The sequence below is a fragment of the Lepisma saccharinum genome, chromosome 2 (assembly GCF_977018435.1).
Source record: "Lepisma saccharinum chromosome 2, izLepSacc3.1, whole genome shotgun sequence".
NCBI classification, from domain to species: domain Eukaryota; kingdom Metazoa; phylum Arthropoda; class Insecta; order Zygentoma; family Lepismatidae; genus Lepisma; species Lepisma saccharinum.
Window position 1 is genome coordinate 13,670,301 of NC_139230.1, and position 27,516 is coordinate 13,697,816.

The 27,516-nt window shown below is 37.0% G+C and overlaps 1 protein-coding gene and 1 non-coding gene across 2 annotated transcripts; one reads left to right on the plus strand and one right to left on the minus strand.

The window, feature by feature from the left end:
* The first annotated feature begins 253 nt into the window (after positions 1–253).
* LOC145983918 (transmembrane emp24 domain-containing protein 1-like) lies at positions 254–27,516 on the plus strand. The gene is made up of 5 exons (XM_083117053.1): positions 254–629; positions 6,138–6,241; positions 11,179–11,374; positions 17,351–17,518; positions 23,990–27,516. The coding sequence occupies exons 1-5, from the start codon at positions 459–461 to the stop codon at positions 24,062–24,064; spliced, it is 714 nt and encodes a 237-aa protein (XP_082973179.1). The 5' UTR covers positions 254–458; the 3' UTR covers positions 24,065–27,516.
* On the minus strand, positions 8,041–8,112 carry TRNAS-AGA (transfer RNA serine (anticodon AGA)). The gene has a single exon. It is a non-coding gene; the product is annotated as a tRNA-Ser (tRNA).

Genomic DNA, 27,516 nt, shown 5'->3' on the forward strand with positions numbered 1-27,516 from the left:
TCTAAGTAAAAATAACAAAGAACGAAAGGAACACATGGTTTCATTCTTAAGAATAATGTACAGTGGGGTGCATAAGTATAGCCAGACTCAATCTCCCTCCCAAATCCTAACAAAGCAGTTTACAACTTCTTCGCCAGCATCAGTATAATAGAATTATTTAAAATCTTGTATTATGTCAGAGAAAATGAATGAAAATACCGCGAATGGATAATTTACCTAGGAGTATTTATGCAGCCAACAGTACATTGGCTGAAAGTGAGTTTATTCTTGCCACAGATTACTAACCTACCGGCGGAGTTTGCTTTGCTGGTGGATTTCGTTGTGTTTGTGTACAGCTGCTGTGGGGTTTGTGTAAATCGGAGTCGTTTTCGATGGTAGTTGGTGGCGGGTTAATGTGAGGTTGTGGTATGGTTGTTAGAAATACATAGTGGGATATTAGTTGTAGTTCTAATACTAAAATGGTTCAAAAGGAATATACTTTCAACTGGCTACCGACCATTATTTTCTTTTCGCAATTGTGCCTTGTCTGTTGCATAGAAAGGGAAATGACGATAAGTATTGAACCTGGGAGACAGGAGTGCTTTTACCAGTCAGTCAAACAAGGAGAAGTAATTGATTTAGAATATCAAGTAAGTTATTTAATCACCAGGTTAACATTATTTACCGACTAGTAGATACATTTTTGTCCTGTAGGATTCCTTATTCTTGTTTGTGGTTTGTGTAACTGAGAGTAATTTCCAGTGGTACTTTTTGCAATAAAATGTCTTGTAGAGAACAGAAAACTAATTTGGTATGAAAATTGAAAGTGTTTCGCTCACAAAATAAGTCAAATTTTGGAGAGCAGCGTTTTTCTCACTCTAAAGGGAACTATTATATATATGTATTTGTGAATGTACATAACAATTAAATTATGTAGTGGTTTCTATTCTGTCTTGCCAAGATTGCAGTTGTTATAACAAAATAGGATGGCAATCACATTTTTGTCCACTATTTTCCTTTACCCTTCAAGCGTGTGTAATTATTTTTTAATGGTTCAAAGTGAATCAATGCATTCTGCTGCCCGGACTAGATGAAACCCGACAGGAGAACAAATGTAGCCGAGCTGTGTGTGTGTGTGTGTGTGTGTGTGTGTGTGTGTGTGTGCGCGCGCGATTAAATTTAGGCAGAAAATATAGTCTTTTTAACGTAAGATTAGCCAGGCCCAAGTTTCGATCGTTTAATTCTGATTTCATCCTGGTGCACAGGCATTTTTTTTCAGAGTTCGGTTTTTATTTATGTTTGTCTGTTAACACACACTTCTGAGTTTTAGCGATTACTTACTGCATGATTCTGATCCCACTTTAAACTGTAGGTCCAATACTGATCAGAGTTACAATGCAGAAAGTGGTCTTAAAACCAAAACTCATCTCAAGCTTGTGAATGGTTTTTCGCTTCCGTATACAGTATGTAACATTCTTATTCGTACACATGGATTTTCAAAAAAAATTCTTTAATATCTGAAAGGAAATAAACTCTTTTGAAATTGTTTCTTTACATTTCAATAACTAATATCATTAGGAACATAAAATCTTACCCAAATTCTGTATAACCAATTTCAATAATAAATTAAATGAAACTGAAAGAGAAACATGCCATTTTTTGTACAACTTTTCTATTCATACACTTAATAATATAAAAGAAAAAAAAACATATTCACAGCAAATTGACTGACAGTTCTAATACTTTGATGCGTATCCTTTGGCTTTAATTACTGCTTGACATCTGTTCTTCATAGAATTAACCAGTTCCCGACATGTTTCAGAGATTATTTTATTCCACTCGGCTTGCACAACAGTTTTGAACTCTTTGGATTTGACGCCTGCTTTATGGAATCTCCTCTTCAAAATTGCCCATAATTCTCAATGGGATTTAAATCTGGACTTTGAGCTGGTGTTTGTAGTACTTTGGGCACATTACATATAAGCCAATTCATGTTAACTCGCACCTTATGCTTACTGTCATTGTCTTGTTGGAATCTGTAGATAGGCGACATGTCCATTTTTTGGGCACATTCCATATAAGCCAATTCATGTTAACAATAATAATAATAATTTTTATTGTAGAAACGTGTGAGAACATCACATGTATTACAATCGTCAGAAATATACATATAAAGTATCTATAGATCTTACAAAAAAAAACATCCAAAAAGCATTTTAGAAACGTAACACCACTTACATAAATTTAGTTGTTAACATTATTGTTTTACAATCATAACTATTTTACCTAATACAATTAATTTCAAAGAATTCTTCTACCCTATATATACAGTTATCGGTTAATATTTTTTGTACTTTTCTTTTCAATTCTAAAAAGGGCAGTTGCCTTAAAGACAGAGGGAAAACATTGTGAAACTTAACTGACATGTAGTAGAAGGTTTTTTGTGTCTTCTTGTAATTACATCTAAACAATCCCTATTTCTGGTTTGATAGGCATGTGAACACCCTAACTCCTCATAAATGTGAATGTTCTCTTTTATATAGAGTAGGCATTGGAATACAAAGATAGCAGGAGCTGTCATAATACCTAGTCTAACAAAACTTAACTTACAGTGGCCACGGCTTGGAAGACCACACATTAATCTTACGCATATTTTTTTGCATTTTTAATAACCTTTTTATTGAAGGCTGATGACCCCAAAGTAAGGTACCATAGCTTAAGTGACTGTGTATCTGTGCATAATAAACAGTTTTTAGAACCTTCAAGCTTACACACAATCTTAACCTACGCATTAAATAAACCCCTTTGCTAACCCTGGATTCAACTCTACTGATATGATTCTCCCATTCCAAATGATGATCTATTAAGAATCCCAAAAAGGTGACAGAATTCTTTTCATGCCCTGTATTATGATTAGTATTATATGTAAGTTCCAAGTTTTGGATCTTATCAGTGTTTATACAAAGCAAGTTAGCAGTACACCAGTCCTGTACAATATCGGAAGTAGATTTTAATGAGGACCTTAAAAGATTATTAGAATCAGAGTTCAAACAGATATTGTTATCATCAGCAAATAGGTAACTACTGACCAAGGGTGTTGAAATGTTATATGGCAAATCATTTATGTAAATAATAAAAATAATAGAACCCAGAATAGATCCTTGAGGTACTCCCATGTTTAACAGGTAACAAGTTTGACTCCATTTCTTCAAAAACTACTCTCTGAGATCTCCCACTTAAATATGATTGCAAAAGTGACAGCGATCCTCGCGCCTTATGCTTACTGTCATTGTCTTGTTGGAATCTGTAGATAGGTGACATGTCCATTTCTTGGGCACTCTGCTTTACATTGTTCTTCAATATGTCCAAATAGACATATGCATCCATGATACCATCAATAAACTGGATGGTACCAACACCTTTGGACGACACAGCCCCAAATCATTGATGACCCACCACCATGTTTAACTGTTGGAACTGTGTTAATGTGATCATTGCCTTTATTTGATTTTCTCCAGACCCTATTTATCCCATCTGACCCGTATATGTTAATCTTGGACTAGTCTGACCATATGGCACTATCCCAAAATTCCTGGTCCTTGTGGATGTGCTCTTTCGCGAATGAAAGTCTATTCCTGCGATTCACCTTATTTACATACGGCCTCTTTCGTGGTATTCTGCCATGATATCCATGCTTCCACAAGGCACGTCGGACATTTTGATCGAACATCATCTTGCCAGCAACATTTTCTACTAACGCTCGTAACTGAGGAACACTTATTTGTTTGTTTTTTTCGCACTCTTTTTAAAATAAAGCTTTCATCACGTTTATTCAACAGTCTCTCTTTTGGTTTTCTTGGCACATTCTGTGTTGAACCTTCCTCTCTAAATTTGTTTACTATGTATTGAACTGTTGAGTGTGATTTATTGACTGTTTGTCCAATTTTTCTTAACGAATAACCTCTAAGGGCCAAATTTATATCGTCCTTCAGATCGGAACTAAGTTCCTTCACCTTGCCCATTTCGAACACACTGATAGATAGACGATAAGCCTACAACAATACCAACGCCAGCATTCCGCTTGACGGGGAGCACGCCTGCATGTTCAAACTTGTTACGAAGTTGCACTGTATGCGAGGAAGATTGAAATTCTTGCCTGTACGAATAACAATGTTACATGAAACAGCGTGTTTTTCTCTTTTCACACAAATTATGTGCTCTGTTTATACACTTTGAACATTGATTTTTATTGACATTTGTTGGTGAAACCTTCATTAACATTAATTTCCAGGTACATATGAAAATGATTATATTTACTAGTAGATATGACATTTTTTTCTCGGAAATTCTATGTGTACGAATAACAATGTTACATACTGTACTCCTATATGGTTCTTCCCTTTCAACCACCCATTCATTTACTGTTGTCTTGGTTACAGACTGCTGCTCTCATCTAGGTCACATGTGTGGTGCAGTGGTGTGTGGTTTAGGTCTGTTAAGGCCAAATCTCATGCAACTGGATATCCATTTAGGGTAACAGTCCAATATAATGAACTGTTACCCCATTTAGTTGGTGTTGAACTGGCTACTTGCTCGTATGTGATGGCTGCCTGGCTGGCTGCTTGACTGGTTTGGAGGAATAGGATATGTTTTAATTGCTACTGGCTTTCCTCGATTGGATACTGTGGAACAGCTAATCAGAGCAAAGTTTGGTCATATGAAGATAATCTGCGAGTTTGCAAAGGAGAGTTTTTGTCTTTGGTTTCAGAGTGCTTTTTTGTGAATGAATCCTGCGAATCTCTTGTATGGATATGCATACCCGAGAAAGCTTGTCCGATATGCATTAATTACCATATTTTTTCGAGCCAATCTCTAGTCCATACTTTTATTTTTTAATAAAAGCACAAAGCAGTAATTCTCCTACAACATTCTTCAAATTGCTTGCCCATGTTTACAGATTGTCTGCTCTGCACAATGTCTTATGGAAACAAAAGTCTTTCGATGAGTACGATAACAAGTATAGTGTGAGAGGGCCTCCCCCATGGCACAGTGGTAGCGTTGTCGCCTTGTAATCAAGGGGTCCCGGGTTCGATACCCGATGGAGGCACAAGTGGTTCGGATCCCACTTTAAACTGTAGGTCCAGTCCCGATTAGCCTTACTGTGCATAAAGTGGACTTAAAACGACAACTCAAACCAAGTATAGTGTGAGGCGAAAACTAGGAAATGGGTAGCCAGTCCAGCGCCAATTAGGGCATTTCTACTGTAAATCCAGTTTCGTGTTATTCTGGCTTTAGTACAAATAACGTCTCTAAATGCTTTTGTGGTTAGATTACGCAGGCCAGGATTAGACTCTTAGCATTATAGTAGTCTCATGCACGAAACCCCTTGAGCCTCATGTTGGCAGTAGTCTGTGGAAAGCCTTGTTGCTTGGAAGCAGGGATATTTGCATACAGTACCTTTTACATCTTCTTTTCACTGATAAATAGGACTTTTCAGAACTGAAAATAATGCTAATTGCTTTCAGAAAGCTTCAAATTTACTTTCACACTCATTTCTGCTATTGTGTGATCATTTCTCTTCTATGAATGAAAAATGCCATGAAACTTTGGAAAAAAAATATTAAACATTCGGAACCATTACCATTAGCCAAATTAAAAGTATATAATTTTTAGGTGGATTTAGTAAAGAAAGAAAAGAAACAGGCATATATCATGTTGACATAAGTCAACATTGCAGTGATATTTTACAAGTCAAAACATATACGTCAGTTGGAGATTTAGTAGTGTATACGCCATGATACGGAACTGGTGCTTCTCGCTTATACCACATGTTAGTTTGAAATCTAACTACCTCCCAGTAAATAGACTCTTCCTTCCAACACTAGGTGCATGTTCATCAAACTTTACACTGTTGCAAGTATCTACTTAATTTAATGAATGTGAAATTTTTTAAGTAGGATCTTAATTTATTAGCAGATTCAATATTTATTTTAAATATATATGTTGCTAATACAATTTTAAGTCTTCCTACTCTTAGTGACACTTGTTCATTTTTGTTGATATTCAAAAATTCTCATAATGTTAATTAAACAGTATTGAATTGGTCTTACTCAAGATACTTCCTGTCACATACATCTAACATACTTTTCGTTCTTTAGGTTATAGATGGAGGACAAGGAGATTTAGATATAAACTTTCACATAGCTTCTCCCACAGGCAGACTTCTGGTCAGTGATAATAAGAGAGCTGAGAATACTTTCAGGTAAGTTCATTTCTTCATGTGTATTTCAGTGGCGGCTGCTGATGGGTTATTGATAGGGAGACAAATTTATGGTAAATAAAAACTGAGAACAGCTGTAAATAAAATGTTAGATCAGCAGTATATACCAGCGGTGGAAAAAAACAATTGGCACACACTTTTTCATTAAGTATGAGAGGAAACAACATACAAAAGAGCTATAAATTGATAAACTAGTTCATTTTTATATACTGTACACATACACAAGTACTTAGCTGTCCAACCAAAAAGAAAACATCAACACAAAATCACTTCATTTCTAAATTGCATATCTCAAGTGATTTATTCATTGTATGTATTCAAAGGATATCTTTGCTGTCCAACAAATAAAATAATCACTACTGCACATACACAAACACATGTTGAAAATTACATGATGATAAACAAAATTCATTCATGACTGAACACAAATTACACCATTGTTTCCCTTGATGTGCGAAAACAGACTAATCTTATCACTGCTTCAGCTAGCAAGTTCAATGAAACTGGAAGTTGAGTAGACATTCGGGGGAAGAAAGGAATGCAGCTTGACAGGGAGCGAAGTTTTCAAACTGAGATTATGTGCATGGGAAATCCAAATTTGCAGCATCTTCCTGATGTGATCGAAGATAAAACGTTCTTCAGCTGCAAGTGGTAGGAAACTTTAGGCAAACGTTTTGTTACAAATTGACAGTTTGCGTGCACAACCTCGATTGCCGGTTTTTACGTGTTTTCTACTTAATTTGATGTTATTTCGCGAAAAAGCGTTCATTTCGTGGAAAAGCTCACATTTTGCATTACTTCGCGAATAAAACTCATGCATATTTCATCATTGGGGGTGTAGTTACGTGCAGAATGTTCAAAATTGCATCTTTTTTTCACATTTCGCGCATCACGAAAATTCAATGTCCCTAGTTATTGAGCATAACTTGCGCTTATATGTATGTAAAATAAAAAAATAATGATTTTCGATAATCACTAATAATACCAACTGATAACTCAGTACTTGCCCTATTTATATACATTGGTGGTTATGTTAGTAAATTAGGTTAAGATTCCCCACAAAAGCAAATATGTATCTTTTCCCAATGTATATTGCTCTATGTACCAGGACAGTAACTCTGCTGATCTCTAACAATGTGTAAAATAATTAGCATCCCAGCGTTTGTTACGGATGATCTGTAACAACCAGCGAACTGAAGCATGGGGGTAGGAAAACAGCCTTGAACCTTGCTGCAATGACATGTGCTGTAGAAATCAGGCTGTTGCTCCAGCGCTGCAACAACCACCTGTGCGTCTATTGTGAAATCTCGAAGGTTGCCTTTTCTTTTTTAACAGATCATAATGGAATTAGCTCTTTTGAAACAATTAAGGACAAAATTATTGTTTAGTATATTTAATAGGGGAAGAATGAAAATCTTCTAACAAAATCTATGAAATATCCAGTCATTGTGCAACACTGCAACAATATCAGCAACTGCCCCTGGTATATTTTATGTTTCATGCTGTTGTGCCAGATTTATATAGTATAAAACATTCTTACATTCCTTGCATACTTTTTATACCAGAATGCACATATTCATGTAATATTTGTAAAATTAATGCATCATACAAGCCTTGGGTTTTTTTAATTTTTGAGAGGTAGCAGTGACAGAGCAAATCTTCATGCCATAGTGGTCATCATCTTTATGTACTTTTTATACTAAAATGCACACATGTGTATAATATTTTTAAAATTAATTTATAATACAGGACTTGATGTAGAAATTTTCAGCAAAAATTGCAGGCTCGACCAGGACTCGAACCTGGGTCTCTGGCATTCTGTGCCATTGCTCTATCCACTGAGCTACCAAGCCAGCCTAGCCTCACCTGATTTTTCGCTATCGCTGTTTTACCTGTGTGGAATCGTCTCTGCCAGTGCTACATCAACGGGGTCTGTTGCATTTGAAACACAGTAGACTTTAATGTTGCCTTGTTCCTCCCTGCGTAGAGATGTTAATAATAATAATAATCTACAATTATTAACATCTCTACTCTCAGAGGAACCAGGCAACATCGAAGTCTACTGTGTATCTCTGGCCACCCAAGAAAATCCTTCTTGCACACATAATTTAGACACAACTTCCAGAAAGACATTATATGGCCTTTTTTTTTCTTTCTTTTAAATTTATTTTACTTATCTTTGATTGATTTATTCATTGAAGAATTTGAATTGTTGACAGTTTGATTTACACTATTTGTTTTTAAAATTTAGCATATTTGAATTTCTGCTCACAATGTCAACCAAGCATTTAGTTTCTGGCTAAATATGAGGGGCAGTTAAATGAAAACCAAACACCACCATAAAACACATTCCTCGCAAAAGTTGGCAACACTGTTGTTACTTATCAACACTGCCATCTGTAGGGTAGGAGAAATGCATAGTGAAAACGCACAGGTCCACACAGTTGCTTCGTCATTGCTCACGAGGTTAGCGTAGTGAAAAGTGTGTTCATCCAGCATTGGAAATGGAGGCAAGCAAAGAAGAGCAGAGGTGTGTGGTTCCTTTATTGGTAGCTGAGGGTGCTGGAACACGCGAAATTCATCGTCTCATGTATGCAGTGTATGGCGAACACTGCATGTCCCTGACAAGTGTGCAGGAGTGGCAGAAGAGTTTCCGCGAAGGATGCACATCACTGCAAGACGATCCGTGCCTGGGACAGGCCCATCGAGCCATTATGCCTGATGTGATTGCGAGGATCGATGGTCTGATCCGGGAAGACCGGCGAATCACAGAGGAAGAAATTCGTGTTCACGTTGGCATTAGTCATGGCTCTGTGCATGTCATTATCAAAGATCACCTGCAGTTCTGAAAAATTAGCATGCAATGGGTTCTGCATCAACTGACGGAGGGACAAAAGATTAACAGAATGGCTGCATGTCTGAGTCATTTGCAGTGGTACCACGAGGAAGAGTATGTGTTTCTGTCACGTATCGTCACAGGGGACGAAACATGGTGCCACCATTTTGAGCCCGAGAGCAAACAGCAAAGCCAGCAATAGAAACATGTCGATTCTCCCCTGCCAAAGAAATCCAAGGCTGTCCATACGAGTTCTGATAAGGTCATGCTGAGCTTCTTCGACTGCAAGGGCCCTCTGCTTGTTGACTTCGTAGAGCGTGGAGCCAAAATCAATGCGCAGCGCTATGCCGAAACTGCGACGCCCCATAAAGTCAAAATGCCCTGGAATGCTGTCAGACGGAATCATCCTTTTGCAAGATAACACACGTCCCCATACTGCCAATCTAGTGAGGGATAAGCTTCAGACATTTGGTTGGGAAACGCTTGAACATCCTCCATACAGCACCGATATTTCCCCTTGTGACTTCCACATTTTTGGTGACCTGAAGAAAGACATTCGTGGACGACGTTGGTTTCATTCGGACGAGGAAGTGCAACAGTGGGTGAGGTTGTGGATCCGTTAGTGACCTACCTCTTTCTACAAGACTGGAATTGATCGTCTCGTCTCCCAGTGGAATAAATGTCTTAACACTTGTGACAATTACTTTTGAATAAAACAAACTCCATTGTCACTTTGCAGCAGGTGTTCGGTTTTCATTTGTCTGCCCCTCATAGTTTATGCATATTATTATTTAGGGCAATTATAAATGATTCATTGGGTTTGAAAGGGCTGCATTAAAAATGTATAACACATACAATAAAGAATGATACATGATATTTTCGTGTCAGAAACTGTCCAAGTTTCAGACATACTTTCACAAATGTTCAATGTGGCTTCCTTTCATCACACAACACTCATCTATGCGGTAGTCTAGTTCGGCCCACATGCACTCTAGCATATCCTTACTAATGGTCGTAAATGCAGCTGTAATGCGATCCTGCAGCTCAACCAAAGTTGTCGGTAGTGGTGGCACATACCCCCAAGGTAAAATATCACAAAACGTTAGGTTGGGAGATCTAAGAGGAAATGGGAAAAGTGCTAAGTCATCTTCAGCACATCACCCAATCCAACAGCATGGGAGTTCTTCGTTCAGGTAGCGACACACCTCGGTGCCCCATCAAGTTGGAATACAAAGTTATTAGAATCCTCTTTCACTTGTGGAAAAAAACACAACTGCAGCATATTGTGGAATGACATACCCGTCACAGTGTTCTCGCGAAGAATAAGGGACCGTACACCTTTGATTTAGACACTGCAGCAAACATATTAACTTTTGTTCAGTACCCCAGACATGAACATTATGGTGATTAACCTTGCCACTCAAATGGAATGTCGCCTCATCACTAAACAGCAGAAGCTCAAGAGAACCATTGTCCTCCATAGCGTCCTACATAGAGTTACAAAATTCATATCATTTGATGAGGTTGTCCAGTTGTAACATTTGCAGTAACTGTATGGGGTACTGTTTCAGTCGCAATTGGATTTGCAAAATCTACCAGACAGTTTGCTGCCTAATATCAAGTTCCTGACTGGCGCAGTATGTTGACTTCTGTGGGCTACACACAAAACCCGCTCCATTGTTTCATCAGATACACTTGGATGCCCTGTGCTTTTACCTTTACATGAGCAACCAGTTTCCTTAAACTGTTGATGCCATTACAGAATGCTTTGGTGTCCTGGCGGTGCAGTTGCAAACTGTACGGTAACAACTGAAAAACACTTCCCATATTCCAAAACACAGGATGCTTTCTGCTGCGTAGAAGCCATTTTGGAAACTAGGTTTGTGCTGTCAGCACGCACCAGGGTTACAAATATGAGAAATTATACTTTCAGATGTGTTCTTTTGTTTCATGATTAGCACACTCATATTATATTAATAAGTTTTGTAAATGTTTCACTTTAAAACCTGTTGAATCATTTATAATTACCCTGTAGTATTAGTTGCATTAGAAGTACTTATAATGTTGGTTTGTATTTCTGTAGGCAAGCTGCCACTGAAGAAGGAGATTATCAGATGTGCTGGGATAATACTTTTAGTCGTTTCAACAGCAAAACTGTATTTTTTGAGATTATAGTGGAAAACGAAGATGGTAGTGATGATTTCTGGGATTCAGAATTAGGAATTTATGATGGTTTGAGTGCCGAAGAGTTATATGACATGAAAATTCAAGACATTCAGGTAAATAAATGCCTTTAGTTATATAACTAGTCTAAGTAGTTAGCACATTGTAAAAAAAATATGTTGCATTTTAGTTTAATTCAAGGTACAAGATGTGATTCAAGGAAATAATCATTTTTATTTTCTAAGAGAGAAGTTTTTTCTTGCTAACTATCCCATTTGTCATGGCGGTCTGTATGTTGTCAGTGTAGTATCATGGCACGTCAGAATGGATCACAAAATGCAATTGCTGTTAAGGGATTTTTTTAAAAATTGTGCCCGACCCTGTGGCCGAGTGGTTAGCACATCGCGCTGCGACGCCAAGGGTCCCGGGTTCGAATCCCGGTCGGGCTTGGTTGTTTGTGAATGTCCATTCATCAATTTCATCACTCATCCCCATCTTCGCAAATTAGCCAAGAGGAACAAAACGCGAAGTAAAATAAACTAAATCAATCAATCAATCATTTTTAAAAATTGTGATTGCGAGTTTAAGGGGCAACGTTCTGGTAAGGCATCCAAAAGTCAACCTCACTTTCAGGTATCTGCTACTTGCAGGCCAACCTGGACTAATGGCCAGAATAATCCTTTCTGGGGTTGTGTTTTCTAGTGTTTGTCTTTCTGTGTGCCCCTTTACATCCTCAGCTTTTAACTAAAGCCCCGCAGCAACTTTTCACATATATAGACCCAAACGTACACACAGAATATAGTTCCGCTGCAATACTGCAGATTTTCTCACTGTCTGTGATATGAGCAGCTCAGCGGTTGAGGCAAGACTGGCACGGGAGATGCTGAGCGCCATTCTCGCGTGGTTAATACATAAAACCTGCTGCAAACTTAACCTGTCGCGGGGCGTAGGTACGAAGATTTTTAGTCCTCGGAGACAGTATAGTTTTATTTAAGTAATGAATGAATTAGTTTTAAAAATTGAGCAAGGAAGTTCATAAACAGAGATTTTATTTATTTTCTTCTAAGTGCTGAAACACCAAGAATTTTGATTTCAATCAACCATGTATTTTTAAATTTATTTGAAAAATCCTGAATACAGAAAAATCCATTTTACATCAGGATATCAACTGGAAAAGATATAAACAAAATAATAAGATGGACACATACACACACATATACATATATAACAAGAACAATAACAACTAGGACAAAGAGAACATTATTTACTCTTCAGCAACTTTATGCACACCATTCTGTAAGTCTGTTTTGATAAATGGAAGCCCGAAGCGTCTTTTAATGAGTTGTAAATAGTTTCTATCCTGTAGAGAAGTGATCTTTGTTCTAAAGATAGCCTTGAAGATTTAATGTAAAAGAAGTTGTTGCATTTGCTGTTGGGATGTGGGATTCTGATATTGAGAAGTGTCAAGAGTTTGCTGGTGAAAAGTTGTCCATTCATGTTTCTGAAATGAAATGTTAAGTCTGAAAGTTTTCGGCGAAGAGAAAGGTCATGAATTTGTAGAGTGGATAGAATTTCATGTTTGGAGAAGTTTGCAATGGTTGGATATCTGTGTTTGACTATTCTGACGAAAAAACTTACAACTTTGTCTGTTTTCTTTATATTGCTTTCACATGCCATTGAGAAAATACAGGAACCATATTCAAGGATAGGAACAAAGCACATTGTAAAGTAGGTTTTGAGATACACACTAGACCCCTTGAAGATGGTGAAGCTTCGGGAAAAATCAACGTAAAGATTGCACGGTAAGCTGTACGGCAAATTTCGTATTCTGAAAGAAGAGGGCAGAAACATGTGTTATGTCTGTAAATCTGTAGATTAGTCCAAGTGTTTTCATCACTTTCGAAGTTATGTAGTCTATGTGATGGTTGAAAGTCAGTTTGCTATCGAAAATGACACCAAGATCCTTGTGCTGTCGTACGAACGGAATAACCTGGTTAAATAATTTGTAGGATGGTGCTGTGCTATTGGATTTTAGGGTAAACCTCATGACAACAGATTTTTCCGGATTTAATTTGAGATTCCAGTCTTGACACCAGTGTTCAATGTGTGTGAGATTGTCTTGGATATAACATGTGTCTTGAAATGAGGTAATGTTTCAAAATAATTTGCAGTTATCAGCATACAATAATATTGAACATTCGGAAGAAATATATTCGTGAATGTCATCTATGAAGAGACCCTAGAGAACTTCCTTGAGGCACACCGGAAAATACAGGAAGCCACGACAAAGAGCAACCAGATATGATAACCTTTTGCTGTCTATTGTGCAAGTTAGATGAAAATAGCTTGAGAAGAGGTCCGTGAATATTGAATCTATTTGATAATTTGTGGATGAGTTGCGAGAGATAGTCAGAGGCTTTGGAAAAGTCTAAGTATACGACATCCATGTCTTGCTTGGCATTCAGGCAGTTAACCGTTTTGGTAAGCAAGCAAGCAAGGTTTGTGTCGCAGGAAGCATGAGGGAGAAAACTTGTGTTGAGTGTGAGAGAGAAACTGAGAAACATGTGCAAGGATACAATTAGAAATGATTTTTTCGGCTAGCAGTGCAAGTGCAGGAAGTAAGGAAATTGGGCGATAGGAAATAACATGAGTTTTGTTTCCGTGTTTGAGGATAGGGACTATATTTGCTTGCTTCCATGGACAAGGAAACGCACCTTCGGAAAAACATTTATTAAAGATTATGCTTATTGGTTTGGATAGAATATGGGCTAAATGTTTCAGAAACATTGCAGGACTATCATTAGGAGTGGTAGCTTTGGAACTTGAAACAGATTTTAATAATTCTTGGACTTGATTGCAATTAGTTGAGATTTGAGAGAGTGTGTAGGGAATAATGGACCTGACTTCCGGTAGTGTGGTAGCGGTGTTCTTTGTAAAGTTACTGTGAAAGTACGAGTTAAAAAGCGATTAACGCTCATCGTTTGTAGCAGACTTCCCGTTCCAGGAGACTTGAAGGGGAATACGGTCATGTTTTCGATGGGAGTTTTTGTTTTCTTGCTAGGGCCTGCCCTCAATTTTGTAGTAGTTGAAGGGGTTTTCCCCATACTATGTGACAGATAAAAATAACCTATGTGCTGATATCCCCATAATATCAAAATCAATCAATCAGTCAGGGCTTCCTGATGGCATAGTGGTAACATCATTGCCTTGTAATCAAGTGGTCCTGGGTTCGATACCCGGTGGAGGCACAAGTGGTTTGGATACCACTTGAAACTGTAGGTCCAGTACATAAAGTGGACTTAGAATGAAACCAAAACTCAATTGATCAGTCAATCCCATGCAATCAGGCTACGAGTGAATTTTTTTAAGCTACAGGAGACTCTTTAAAGAAAAAAACTATGGGTAGACCTTGAAAATTCAAACACAACAAAGAATGCACACAGTGAGCAATGGGATTACACAAAGTCCAAAGTAATCTTATGTGATGATTTGAAGATGCAACCTTACCAAATCAGATTGTACAGAAGTTAAATGAGTGATTTTATAGAGAGAACTGATTTCAGTGATGAGGTCTTGGGTAAAATTGATGAGCGGGCTTTCTTAAAAAACTTGACACCTTTCTGGAGAAAATCACCATGGACAGCCATTATGCTATCAGAAATTATGTGTGTTGAGTGGTCTCTGCAGTGGGGATAATCAGTCCTTACTTTTTACAAGGATGAATAACCATGGTGCAATCTGCCAACATGAAGAGACATTTATTAACCTAGAAACTGCAAACTTCCCTGCAGAGAAACCTTTTTAATTCCAGCTAGTTGTTTGTTGCATTCATCAAAAATTGCCATGGAGGCAGTGTCATCTTCATCTTTCTCGAGAAATTATGGCATTGCCCCCTCCCCCAAGTGACCTGTCATAAATTTTTACTTTCTTTGGGGGTGCCTGGAAAACAAGATGTTTGCTAATAAGCCATAGACCATAGCGGAGCTCAATCTGTATTGAAGTCGCAACTAGTCCTATTGACAAGTCATGGTTGATCTGTCTTAAAGCTGTATGAGAGTGAATGTAGCCTATAGTTTTATTCATAAAAAATTAACATAGCAATGGCAAATTGTGTTTCATGTCTGGAGTATAGTACTGTATGATGCAGAAGCCTGGATGCTGTATAAGCATAAATGGACAAAGTAAGAAATAAAATGGTGCTGAAAAGATCAGAAATCTTGGAGGTTGCACTGATAACACAGGTCTGCATGGGTTTGGATGACTCACAGATGACTGTTGTCCCTGAATATTTTCAGTATGCTGATTCCAAAAATGAAATCCATTTTTACCCATCATGTCTAGTTTTTTCAGAAAATAGCAATATATTAAGTGCCTTTATTTCACAATAAAATGTGTAGTTCTTTGATTTCCTCAATAGATGGCTCGGTTTAGATGATAAAATATTGGTTTTCTAGAATACAAATCCTCCAATTTTGAACTATAAATGCACATAGAGTAGTAAGAATTTAATCCACCTTCTATCTTCACAAGACATATTGACATGAAAATTGTAAACTTTGATTATGTAAATTCCATTTTCGAAATCCCTCATAAAAATTTCCTTCACAAAATGTCCAAAACTCAATGTTATAATGTAGTGGGTTGATTGAACTTAATGACGTGGAGAAAAATCCTGATCTAGGGAAAAATCTTCACTTGATGGGAAGAAATTTGTCATATTCGTTGTCAGCATTCAAAATACAAGAAATTAGTGTTATCTGCTGATATGAAAAACTATCAGTGATGTGTGCTGGGTTCAAAACCTGGGCTCTCCCTTCATATCATAATGTTCAAATGGGAGGCTCTTTTTCTATCAATTTCTTGGATTTTAAAGTGATGTGACATTATGATTAAAAACGTGTACCTTACAATTTACAAATAATTATAGAAATGTCAGTTTCATTAATATAGAAACAGTAAGGAAAGGATTTCAAGTATGTCATGGTTATTTATAAAATATAGAGGCCTGTGTGTGAGAATAAAATACCAAATAAACTTCTTACCTTGAACCTCTGTGGTAAAATGGTTATTAGTACAGTGTACTACGACACCAGGGATCCCAGGTTCAAATCCAGGCCTGGGCATGGTTATTCTTTGTGAACGTCCCTTCATCAATTTCATCTTCTCATCACATCCTCATCATCACGATTAGCTAAAGTGGCAGAAAAGCGATGCTAACTAACAAAAATAAATCAAATCCATTCTTCTCTTCTTTGTGATGCCAGAGGCCTGTATATCTTCACGATTTGAAGCTTATCATCGCACAAAAGCAGAGTAAACTGTTTTGTCAATAGTTTATTCATTATGTCACTCATATTTTTGTTCACTAAACGACACAGCCCAGATCATTCAAAACATATATAATTCACTCACTCAATACGCTAAATTAAATCCACGCAGTAAGTAATGTAATTCAACATGATTTCCCACTTGCGAACAGGACTGGCCTTTCGTCCCCAGTCGTAAATAAAGTAGCCGAGGGGTTCAAAAGGGCATGGTTTGTTGAAAAGGTCAGCCAGCAGCCTCTCGGATCTGCATGTGTTCAATGGGACAGTGTTGTTTTCCCTGTCACGTGCCACCCTTTTATCATTCCTGCGATTGTAAGTCGTTTCAAAATTTCCCTTTTCTGGGAAAAGTCTCATGTTGGTTAGCGAATTGGCATCACTAAGGTTTTATGTCCGTGGTAAAATGAAAACTTCCCTGTCCAGCACTTGATCTACAAACCACCCAAATACATCACGGGTCGCCTCCAGGTGCTGGTCTGGCAAGAATCTAAAAGGTGCCCATAAACTATCTTTTCCCCCCATGGTCGTTATTTGAGAGTGAAAAACAACAGTCACATTTGGTAGACGATTATTTCCAGCATTTAGTCTGGGCTTCAGATATAGCCTAGCTAGCCTAGAATATACGTGCCTGAAAAGTATTTATGATATGATATAAAAGTAAGGGCAAGGGTTATCATGTAGTATTATTTCTTGCTTTCTTGAGATTTTTCTTTTAAGAAATGTGACCAAATATCTATAGTGGTTTATATATATTTTTTTTATTTCCAGGATTCCATCAACAGAGTTCGTTCACATTTGAACAAAGTTAGACATCTACAAGATATGGTGCGAAATTTTGAAGCAAGAGATAGAAATATTGCTGAGAGTAATTTTACCCGCGTAAATTATTGGTCCATGGTTCAGATATTTGTGATGCTTGCAGTTGGACTCATCCAAGTGAGTGATTTACTGAATTCCTATTTTCTCCAAGGGTATGGGGTTAGGGAACTCTTTAATTGGAAATTATTTCATTTGCCTTAATCAGCAGGTACAAGGATCATGCATTATCAACTCACATGTCAATGTGCAATTTTTGTGAAGTTTAGGAGACTTGGGGGTTTTGTTTTCTCCACTCAGTCTTATTAATCTCCTTTCCTCCATCTCATATTTATGAATTTCAAAATCAAATGGGGCTAATAAACACGTTACATCATGTGATAACACAATGTGATTCATTGAAGTGTAGACCACCGCATTGGTGTTTCTGCTATAACCAAGTAAAGCACTCATGGCCATTTTATGGCATTGTAGGTTGACCACGGTGGCTCAGTCGGTAACGCGTCTGACTACCATGCTAAAGGTCCCGGGTTCGATCCCTGGCTGGTTCAAATCCGGGAACTTTTCTAACGATGGAAGCGGCCCCGGTGCCCACCCAGCATCGAATAACATGGGTACGTGGGGGAAACCCTGGGGGGTAAAGGCGGTCAGGGGCGTGATGCTGATCACATCACCCCCACTCACGACTGGATCAGGAAAGTGTGGGGCTTTACCCCCACACCCCCTATATGCCTTCATGGCATGGTGCTAAGCACAGGGGAGCACTTTACCTTTTTTTTAGAGTGTCGATGAAGCAAGCACACAACAGTTTCTGTAAATTATTTTTAAAAGTAATTTACTTACAAGATTGATAAAAGTAGGTGTTCAAACTAGTCTTCAATGCAAACACATTTTGTGTACATCTTTATTGAGACACCCACTAACTGGCGAAGGGGGCTAGAAAAGGTTTTTATAGAGGTACTGAAAGTAGTCACGAGACTGTGAAGTGATGAGGTGCTTGTTACGTATTGTGTTTTTTCTAGTGTATTCAACCGCAAAGTGTGGTATGGTTCAAATGTTTTATACTGCACAGCATGTATTTATTTCTGATCCATATGTGTTAACTCAATCGGCACATGAAGTTCAAAGGTGATTTGAAAAAAGATTCCCAGGTGTAGAAGTTCCATGTCATAAATAAATCACTCTCTGAACTTGTTACGGAAACTTGCACGCTTGATTCACGGACATTCTACAGTGCCGATATGTGGCTGCGAGCTCTGTACTTTGGCATAAGAAAATGTTCAAATTAATATTTCGCAGTGACAATTGTAAAGAATCTGATATTTTTATTGTTTTAATCTTAAAAAGGGCAAGGTTGCAGAGGTTGTCCATTATGCAAAGGGTGGCTGAACAAGAGTATCCCTTCATCATATCATATCACTCATCCTCATCTTTATGAGTAGCCAAAAGTGGTAGAAAATTGGATATAAAATAAACTAAATCAGTTGGTGTGAATTGCTAAAATAGTGTCCCTATAAGTATTAGGATGTCTTTTTGATGTGTATGGGTAAAATTTATCAAAACACATTAGTATCCAAAGCACTTCTTGAAGTGGAAATTCCTAGTGGCAGAATGTTTGGTCGAGTTTAGGGATAGTGGGGGATAATTTTATAATTCAACATGGAGAGGATGAAGCAAGTGGGGAAATTTTCGCAAATAATCCTACCTGGAATGATGCTTTGTGCAAATTTTCTTAACTTGGGGGAGAGGGTAACTCCACTTCAAGCACTGATTAAACCTCAATCCACTACAACTAGAAATCATGTTAAACCAGTGATATTTTGTGTGAATATCAAAATGCAACTTATTAGGTCTATTTTTTGCCAAGAATAGGGACGGGAGTGCCAATTTTGAACCAGCCAAACTACTTGTACTATATGTCCAGATAGTAAGTGTTCTGTTAATTGTGACGTTAATTGTGAAAAATTTTAAGGTCAACATATGACTGAACACACCATTCCCATCTCAAGTGTTTTTGAACTAAAATATTCTCTTATCTGGGAGTTGTGTCCCAATAATGTATTCCATAAGGATTCCATAGGTGGCAGAAGGTAAAAAGTTGTAGCAGTCTTGAAATACAACTACTACATCTGAAAGAAAATAAGTGAGAAGAAATACGCATCGCCAATGGTGAAACAAATCAAAAACTTACATGATATAAAATAATCAACCACCAGTAGAAGCTGTAGGTGAGTGGTTAGTGTTACGGCTTCAAGTTCTGATGGAAACGTGTTCGAGCCTGGTTAGAGATTTTTTTTTTTTTTTTTAGTTGCCAATGAGGCTCCAACTTGTGTGTTTGAATCCGCATATAGGCAGTGGAACGTTTTTTTAATGTGTAGCCACAAATTCTCGAATACATGGGATGCGGAAAGTGCATGCCACATGCATTTTTAATCCATGATTTCACCTGCTAATTTCACCTTAGATTTTTCCTTCTTCAAAAAGTATTTTTACTCTTGAGGACCAAACATAGAGCTGGCAGATCATACCTACTTTCACTGTGACTATAAATTACATGGCTCTATATTTTAAACTAATGATGATTTTGAGTTTGTTAACACAAATTTATCTTTGTCGCCTACAAATATGCATTTTCGCTATTCTCATATACAGCTACAGATTTTGAAACACAATTATAATGTTAAGAGTCCTCCTCCATGGCCGTACGGTCTAAGGTGCTGTGCTTTGGCTCCGACTGCAGGACTGCATGGGTTCAAGTCCACCTGGGTTCAGTCTCTGGGTTTTTGGCCTGTGTATAGGACCAGTGGCAACCCACCATCTTGAGTAAATTGGGGAACTACGATTGATTAGCGTAACCCGGTCTCAGAAATCTCCTACAATGGCTGAGGGTTCGATGTGCTGACCCCACAACACCCCATTACCGGTTGAAGATCCCCACACCTCTAGGTAGGATTGTGGGAGGGAGACTGGCAGTCGGGAGATCGGCCTAGGCCCTTGAAGGGCTGCTGAGCCATGGGTTATTATTTTTTATAGTTTTTTATTAAGCAGTTTGAAAACTATTTGCAATTTGTATTAAAGAATAAAAGCATTTGTCATCAAATACACAATAAATATTTTACAGACTTACATTAATTGGCATCTTATCATTTTTAAAAAAAGTTCTGTAGGTTAGAATCGAACAAGGGACCCTTCGTGTGGTGGGCAGGTATCATAGCGACTGAACCACACCGTCCTTTTTGATATGTTGTTTATATGCTCCTACCCATGTGTTGAAACCATATTGCACAATTTTATCTGCTATTCATAGAAAGAATTTCAAACAGAATGTTACAAGTACATTGGTGTTTTTCGAAACACGAAATATTATGCTTTCTTGTTAACTCTAAATATTGAAAATGGGGGAATTTATAATTCGGTCACAGACAGTATAGCCCATGTCTTACCTACAAAAGACTGCAAGCTGAGCATGCACAGTTCTGCAATTGACAAGCTTCGTGATTTCTGCCTGAGACTACAATCCACACAGTCATCGCGAAGGTTCTTCCATCAGTATGATTGTCATGGCTGCTTCTATTTTTTTAAAAAAATTCAACTCATGTTTTACCCCACAGTTGGGCTGCAAAGGGTTAAGATTTTCACCAATATCTCTTTGTCCACCCTATTGCCTCCTGCAGGAAGTAATTTAGTATTGGAGAAGCTATATGGAAAAGCACAACCTAACTGGTGTTGATGAGTAATTAGATTTATCAGAAGAAGAGTTTTCATGCTCTCTCTCTTATCAATGTGCAAAAGGAATAATTCTACTAAATAAAAAAAAAATCTGTTTTACAGGAGATTTGAACCTTCGATCTTCAGACAACTGGGCCAGCTCTTTACCACTTTCCCACATTTTCACTAGATCCAACGTGAAATTTTGTTTTTAGAGTTGTCAGCAATCTTGCAAACTTTGTTAACATACATGCTGTTTCTCACTAGTTTATTTTTACAAGCTAGAATAGACTTGAGGTCTGCAACTCAAAACTAGACTTCTGTGGTAACTTATTCTCTCCCATCAACTGTAATGTGACACATCTCGTGTATCAGGGTGGCTACTCACCGGCAGCGACGGCGTCAGGTTTATCATCTAGGGGTGCTGTGGGGGGGCGGAAAGAAATATAGGGGGTGTGATGCTGAAAATAAGGAAAAACATGAAACATGCATGTAACCTTTCAAAACTGGGGGGGAACAAGGTGTCAAAACGGGGATGGGGGGGGGCAAGGACAGTTTACTTTCCCTTGGTATATAAGGTTTAGCATAGTGCAGGGGCAAAAATAGCAAAAAGTGGGGGAACTGCACCCCTAATTTCCTCCACTGATTAACATAAATTACTAACTGAAATGAAATTATATGTGTGAAATATGAATAACTTTAGATTGACATTCATTTTCCTGGGAGGCTGTGCCCCCTTGCCTTTCCACTGAACGTCCATGATGATATATATTAAGCCGTATACTCGTACTTCAAGAAAGTGGTTGTACAGTCATGGACACTTCTGGGTTGTAGGAATCCAATTGACAGTATATGGGGCTGTTACAACCCAGAAGTGTCCATGACTGTACAAGGTAAACTTTTAGATACACGTTGCAGTCTTATTGAGCTATGTACTGAAATCAAAATGAAATTACCCTTGTCTCTAAAAACTCAATTTTTAAACATTTTCAATGTAACCCCTGAAGGTTCAAAATACATAGTACATTGTACCTTCCGTCTGCCACTTCAGGACATAACACAAAGTGCACAGCCAGCAACTTCGTCTTTGTTAAAATCCATTCTGCCGCACTATCCCCAACAACGAACTGTAAAATTTCTTCGTGAATATTGGGCCTCTTTCTTAACGGGTTTTAAAAAAGAATGAAATGGTATGTTTACTACATAACGTATTAACAACAAAACTACCCTTCACGTTACAACTCACATTAAATAATTTCCCGAGCACAACTTGATGATACCTTGAAAGCTGCTGAAATTTTTGATCCAGTGTGAGGAAGAACAAGTAGGCGGAAAATTAAAAATATATATATATATATATATATATATATATAGAAAAAACACCTTACATTAAGCTGTAGGCCAGTTTTTCCCAAAGTGTGCGCCATGAAATGTTCCAATATTTTCACTGAAATTACACTTACCTGTTTGTCTATACGTGGTAAATTCAATCAATGATATGGTTGTTTGAAATATGTGCTTATTTATTACTTTCTCCATGTAAAATGTTTCTGAATTTGAAATATGTCTTAATTTCTTAACTTTAAGGCAAGCAACCTAACCACACTAACTGAGCATTGCAAGTGTTACATAGGTCTATATCTTGACTTAGGCACTGCAGAAAAATCTTGAAACACTAAGGGCACCATGAAACGAAAAAGTTTGGGAACCCCTGCTGTAAGCAATTATTGAAAACCACAAACAGACCACTTCAAGAAAGAAAATAAAAAATCATAACAATGCTGACGAAAGAAAAAAAAACTGCTGCTGGTCTTTATACAGGCTGCCGCCAGTACAGGAAAGTATGTATATCGGCATCTCTTTCAGTGCTTGCCTGTTGCATACAATATTAACGGTCTTACTTTGGTACCTAACATTCGGTGCTCAATATGACATTCTAAAGGTTAGTGTTTTCAGTTGAATGTAGGGGGTGTGGAAGAAAATTAAGGGGTGTGCGAGCACCCCCTCATGCCACCCCTGCTCACCCGGAATTCCTTGAATTCTGCAAATTATGCATAAATTATTGGCTCCGGAAATTCTGCATGAATATTTCTCCGTAAACTTGAAAAACTGCAAGTTTTATTAATCAAAACCTCATTGAATGTATACATATTTATAAATGCCCTGAGACAAGTTTTTCACAGTTTAGCTTTTATTTGTATCAAGGAAGGAAAAGAAAACTGCATTAAAAATAAAACACAATTTAATGTATTTATTTTGTTAGTATTATTTGCAGAACAATCTATTAGACAGATGGAAGATCATTGTAAGATATCTTGAAATTAATTAGGTAAATTTGAGTTTGAAATTCTTATACAATTAACAATTTTTCTTAGATTAGTATATCCCATAACATTTGTGACTTGTGTTTGGAATCACACAGATCCTTTGTATTGTATATATATTGGGGTGGGGGGGGGGAGATGCATAAGGTTGAAACAGAAAAAACATCTGCAAGTACGCTTGAAATTTTGGGAAGTTTGCCTAGAGAACCGGGAATTATACTTGAATTTTATCATGGTCCTAGAGTGGCCACCCTGTAAATGCAAAGTGGCATTGTTACATGTTGCAAATAATTTCCAGATTTGGCCACATCCACCGAGCATTTACTATCTGGACATGTAGTATCGTCTACCTTGTAGAAATAAGGGTTAACAGTAATGACTCTACATTCCAAATTTGTGTTTGAGCTGTTAGTGTAGTTTACTAACTTCCTTTTTTTATAATGAGATGAAATCATTCTTTTTGAAAGCATTTTGTTTTCTTGATGGAAGTTTAGTATATAATTATTTTTAATTCTTGCATGAGAAATTAGTTTGTTTATTTATTAATAATTATTTCTAGGTTCTCATGGTCAGGAGTCTCTTTGATGACAAGTCTCGAGTGCATCAACTATGGAAGAAAGGCACCTTTTCTTGATAATTCAAGACTGTCTTTTCCTTTATTTAATTATTAGTCTCAATGTGTGTTTTTACTTTTGTGCACAAATTTTGTAGGAGTTGTTTTTCTTTTGTTTCTTTTATACTGTGATATAATGTATTTTATACTGTAAATGGTATCAGAATACAAAGTTCAAATGCTATAGTCAAGAAAAAGGGCATAATATATATAATTTTAATATAGGGACTCATCTACCTTGTTTGATATTGATTAAATTTTCTTTGGAATCTGATATCATCTGGTATTCTAAAAGTGTCTTTTTTAAATTCCTAATATTCGATAGGGATTTATTTCTTGCCTTATAAGTGTTATGAGTATAGAAAGTTATTTAATTTATACATAAGTATAATAATTTACTTGGGTACAATTATTGTAATGTTCCTGCTTTCAAGTTTTTGCTTCCATAAAGTTTCAGTGTGGATATTGTGTACAAGGAATTAAGCCTTTTTTGACACTTAAAATTATTTTATTAATTGTTGCCATGTAAACTGTTACCTGTCCTAATGTTAATTGGGTATAGCGTGTTTTGCAAATAGTTTAAATAGGTAGCTAATTTTCATAAAGAATCATTTGTAATGTTCCATAATTTTCTAAGTAGAATGAATGTAAAGAAGTTGTGGTATTTCAGAAACATATTTTTCATCATTTGACTTTTATGGTAGGAGAATATTTGTTGTATTGCTTCTTGAAATTTTAATTGCCAGTTTTTTCTTAAAGGGTTACAATTTATTTAGTGCTTGTAATGTTTGTTACACTCAGCATGTATTACTATTGTTTTAATTTTCTTTCTTATGAGTCACCGATTAGAAACTTATATTTTTAAACTCATTTCTGTTATGTAGTGATCAAAATGTGTTGCATAATTTATTGTACAGATGTAGTCACTTGATATATTATTAGAAAGCAAGCAAGTGCATTTGTGTGTGTGTGTGTACATAAGTGATATAAATGTATGGAAGCATTGTTAGAAGTAGTTCCAACTAGGTGCAGCAAGTAATATTTTTCTGTTCAGTGCTAGAGAAATGATCAAAGGAAGATGCTCTACGACTTGTAACATTAAAATGAAGCAGTATTCTCAACAGCACCAAAATTTAAAATAGTTGTGATGCCCAATGTATGCTACCAATCTCCCTTTGAACAAGATCCTTGAATACTGAAGTTTACTTTATTGCAACTGCAAAAAACCGGCTTTCAATTTTTCACACGAAATGAATTTTTAAAAAATATATATTTTTTTTACCAAAATATCAGATCTCAACCAGTAATTGTCTGTTCATACATGATTTAATTGTCTTTGAAACACAGCTTTCATGCCCAACAAAATGGACAATTGGAAGCCTTTGAACAACATTCTTATTGAAAATCTTGAAAAGGCTGAAGTTGCACCCATAGACAACCAAAGAAAAATTTGACAACAATTTCGTATTTTACTGAAAGGTAGCAAAGTGTGTGGCAAGAGAAAGAAATAAATAAAATAGTCTGTATGGCATCTGACTGCCATGCGGAAAACCCAGGGTGGGTGATCTAAGGTCAGAAATTTTCCTGCCTTGTCTCTGCATAAAGAAGCTCTGGGGCTCACCCAGCCTCAAATCAATGGCTACCTAGGGGGTAAAGGTGGCTGGAGCATGGTGCTGATCACATCACCTCCAAAAATGTCTGAGATCGAGAATGTGTGGGGCCCTTCCCCAACATCCCCTAAATGTGCCTTCATGGCACGGTGCTACAAGTATCACATCACTCACTGCTGTAGAAATATGCATTATTCTTTGTTGTATAATTCTGATAAATAAATACAGACAAGAATATTCCACTGTCCCTCATTTCCTCTCCTACAAGTGACAACCACGTGTTCACTCTTTTCACGTTGTTTTCTCTGCACCACAGAATAGAAATAAGTAGTGTTCTGTACCTCAATGCTTTTCTTGATAATCAGTTTCAATAACTTGTGCTCTGATTGATTGACAGTGTGTCTTGAAAAGCTTTATTTAGAACCATTCATAAAGAGATAATCTTCGGTGTTAACCACAAATTCAAGAACATTGTATTCTCTGACATCACATCCTTTAAGCATGAAATTCAATTTGTTGTTCATAGTTAATTTGCTCATGTGTGGACAGCTTATGTCACATGTGGGCTGATTGCAATTGAATGGTCATGTTTAAGTTTCATTTTTAAAAAATGCACACACATTCCTTTCAGGCTTCCATGTACACATGAATAATTTCCATTGCAATTTGCAATGTGCGGAAGTTAGTGTGTGAATGTATAAAATATATACTCCATTATATACCTTTGCATTTGACTATACCAAAATTTGTAAAGACAATAATAAAGAATGCAATACTTGTGACTAGTACACATTTTGTAATTTTTTTGCTTCTCGAATCAGATTTTAAAGTAAATCTCTCTTGCTCTTTACCTATCTTTTCTGCTTTCTGCATGTATTGACCTTCAGAAGAACAGTGAAATTTCAACATGTGCAAGAGTCCCATGGAGCTCACCATTATGAGTGTTAGCTTATTCAGACTTGCTTGCTGCTCAATGGAAAATCTGTTAGCAATAACAATAAGATGTAGCTACATTACAGTTCAATGCACTTGCAACAATTCAAAGTCCCACAACATGGTTTTTGTTGAGCATGTTCGCTGGTTGACAGTAGGGCCTCCCTGATGGCTTAGTGGTAATGATGTTGCCGTGTAATCAAGAGGGTCCTGGGTTCAATTCATGCTGGAGGCACATTGCACAGTGGTTCACCGAGCATAAAGCAGACTCAAATCCACCTTTTTGACTGACTATAGTTGCTTCTGTGGTTGGGTTGAGAATATTGCAAATAATTATCGGTGCTATTGTATAGAATGATTCTTTTGTTTTATTCCATTGTGCAAAGCTGCAATAACTGAGAAGATGATTATTCCATTTCTACATCACAGGTACAACCCATTGTCACAGTTTTTCATATGTTTAGATTTATGTTGCATATAATGTTAGGTATTGCTAGTGAAAATACAAAATGTGTTACACAAAAAAGTGAGTGAGATGGCACACACTGTTTATTCCAAGCAAGAATGCTGTGAAACAACATGATACATTGTGAAAAATGCTACTGAAATCCACCTTCTTGCTTGAGCGGAACTCTAGTTCATACCAAAAATCATGTTTATTTCAGATTATTCTGTGTATTTTGCCAAAGAATAACAACTCACTTTATTCACAAGGCATCATTACTCTTCTAATGAATATAATTTGAAAAATATGTAAAAATATTGCATTCATTGAACATATAATGTTTGTACTGCAGTAATGTAAGCAAGACTGGCCAGTAATATATGATATTTATAGTCCTTTTTTTAGTATGCTGTTATATTTTATGAATGTTTTTCCATGGAAAGAGGTTCTGATGTTGATTTCTTGGTAATATTTCAAGATTTTTT

What these genes read in the sequence shown, in the direction of transcription:
- LOC145983918 (XM_083117053.1), top strand. Translation starts at nt 459, where the DNA reads ATGGTTCAAAAGGAATATACTTTCAACTGGCTACCGACCATTATTTTC. An exon ending in TGAAAATTCAAGACATTCAG is followed by an intron (nt 11,375 to 17,350) that starts GTAAATAAATGC and finishes TTTTATTTCCAG; the next exon opens with GATTCCATCAACAGAGTTCG. An exon ending in TTGCAGTTGGACTCATCCAA is followed by an intron (nt 17,519 to 23,989) that starts GTGAGTGATTTA and finishes AATTATTTCTAG; the next exon opens with GTTCTCATGGTCAGGAGTCT.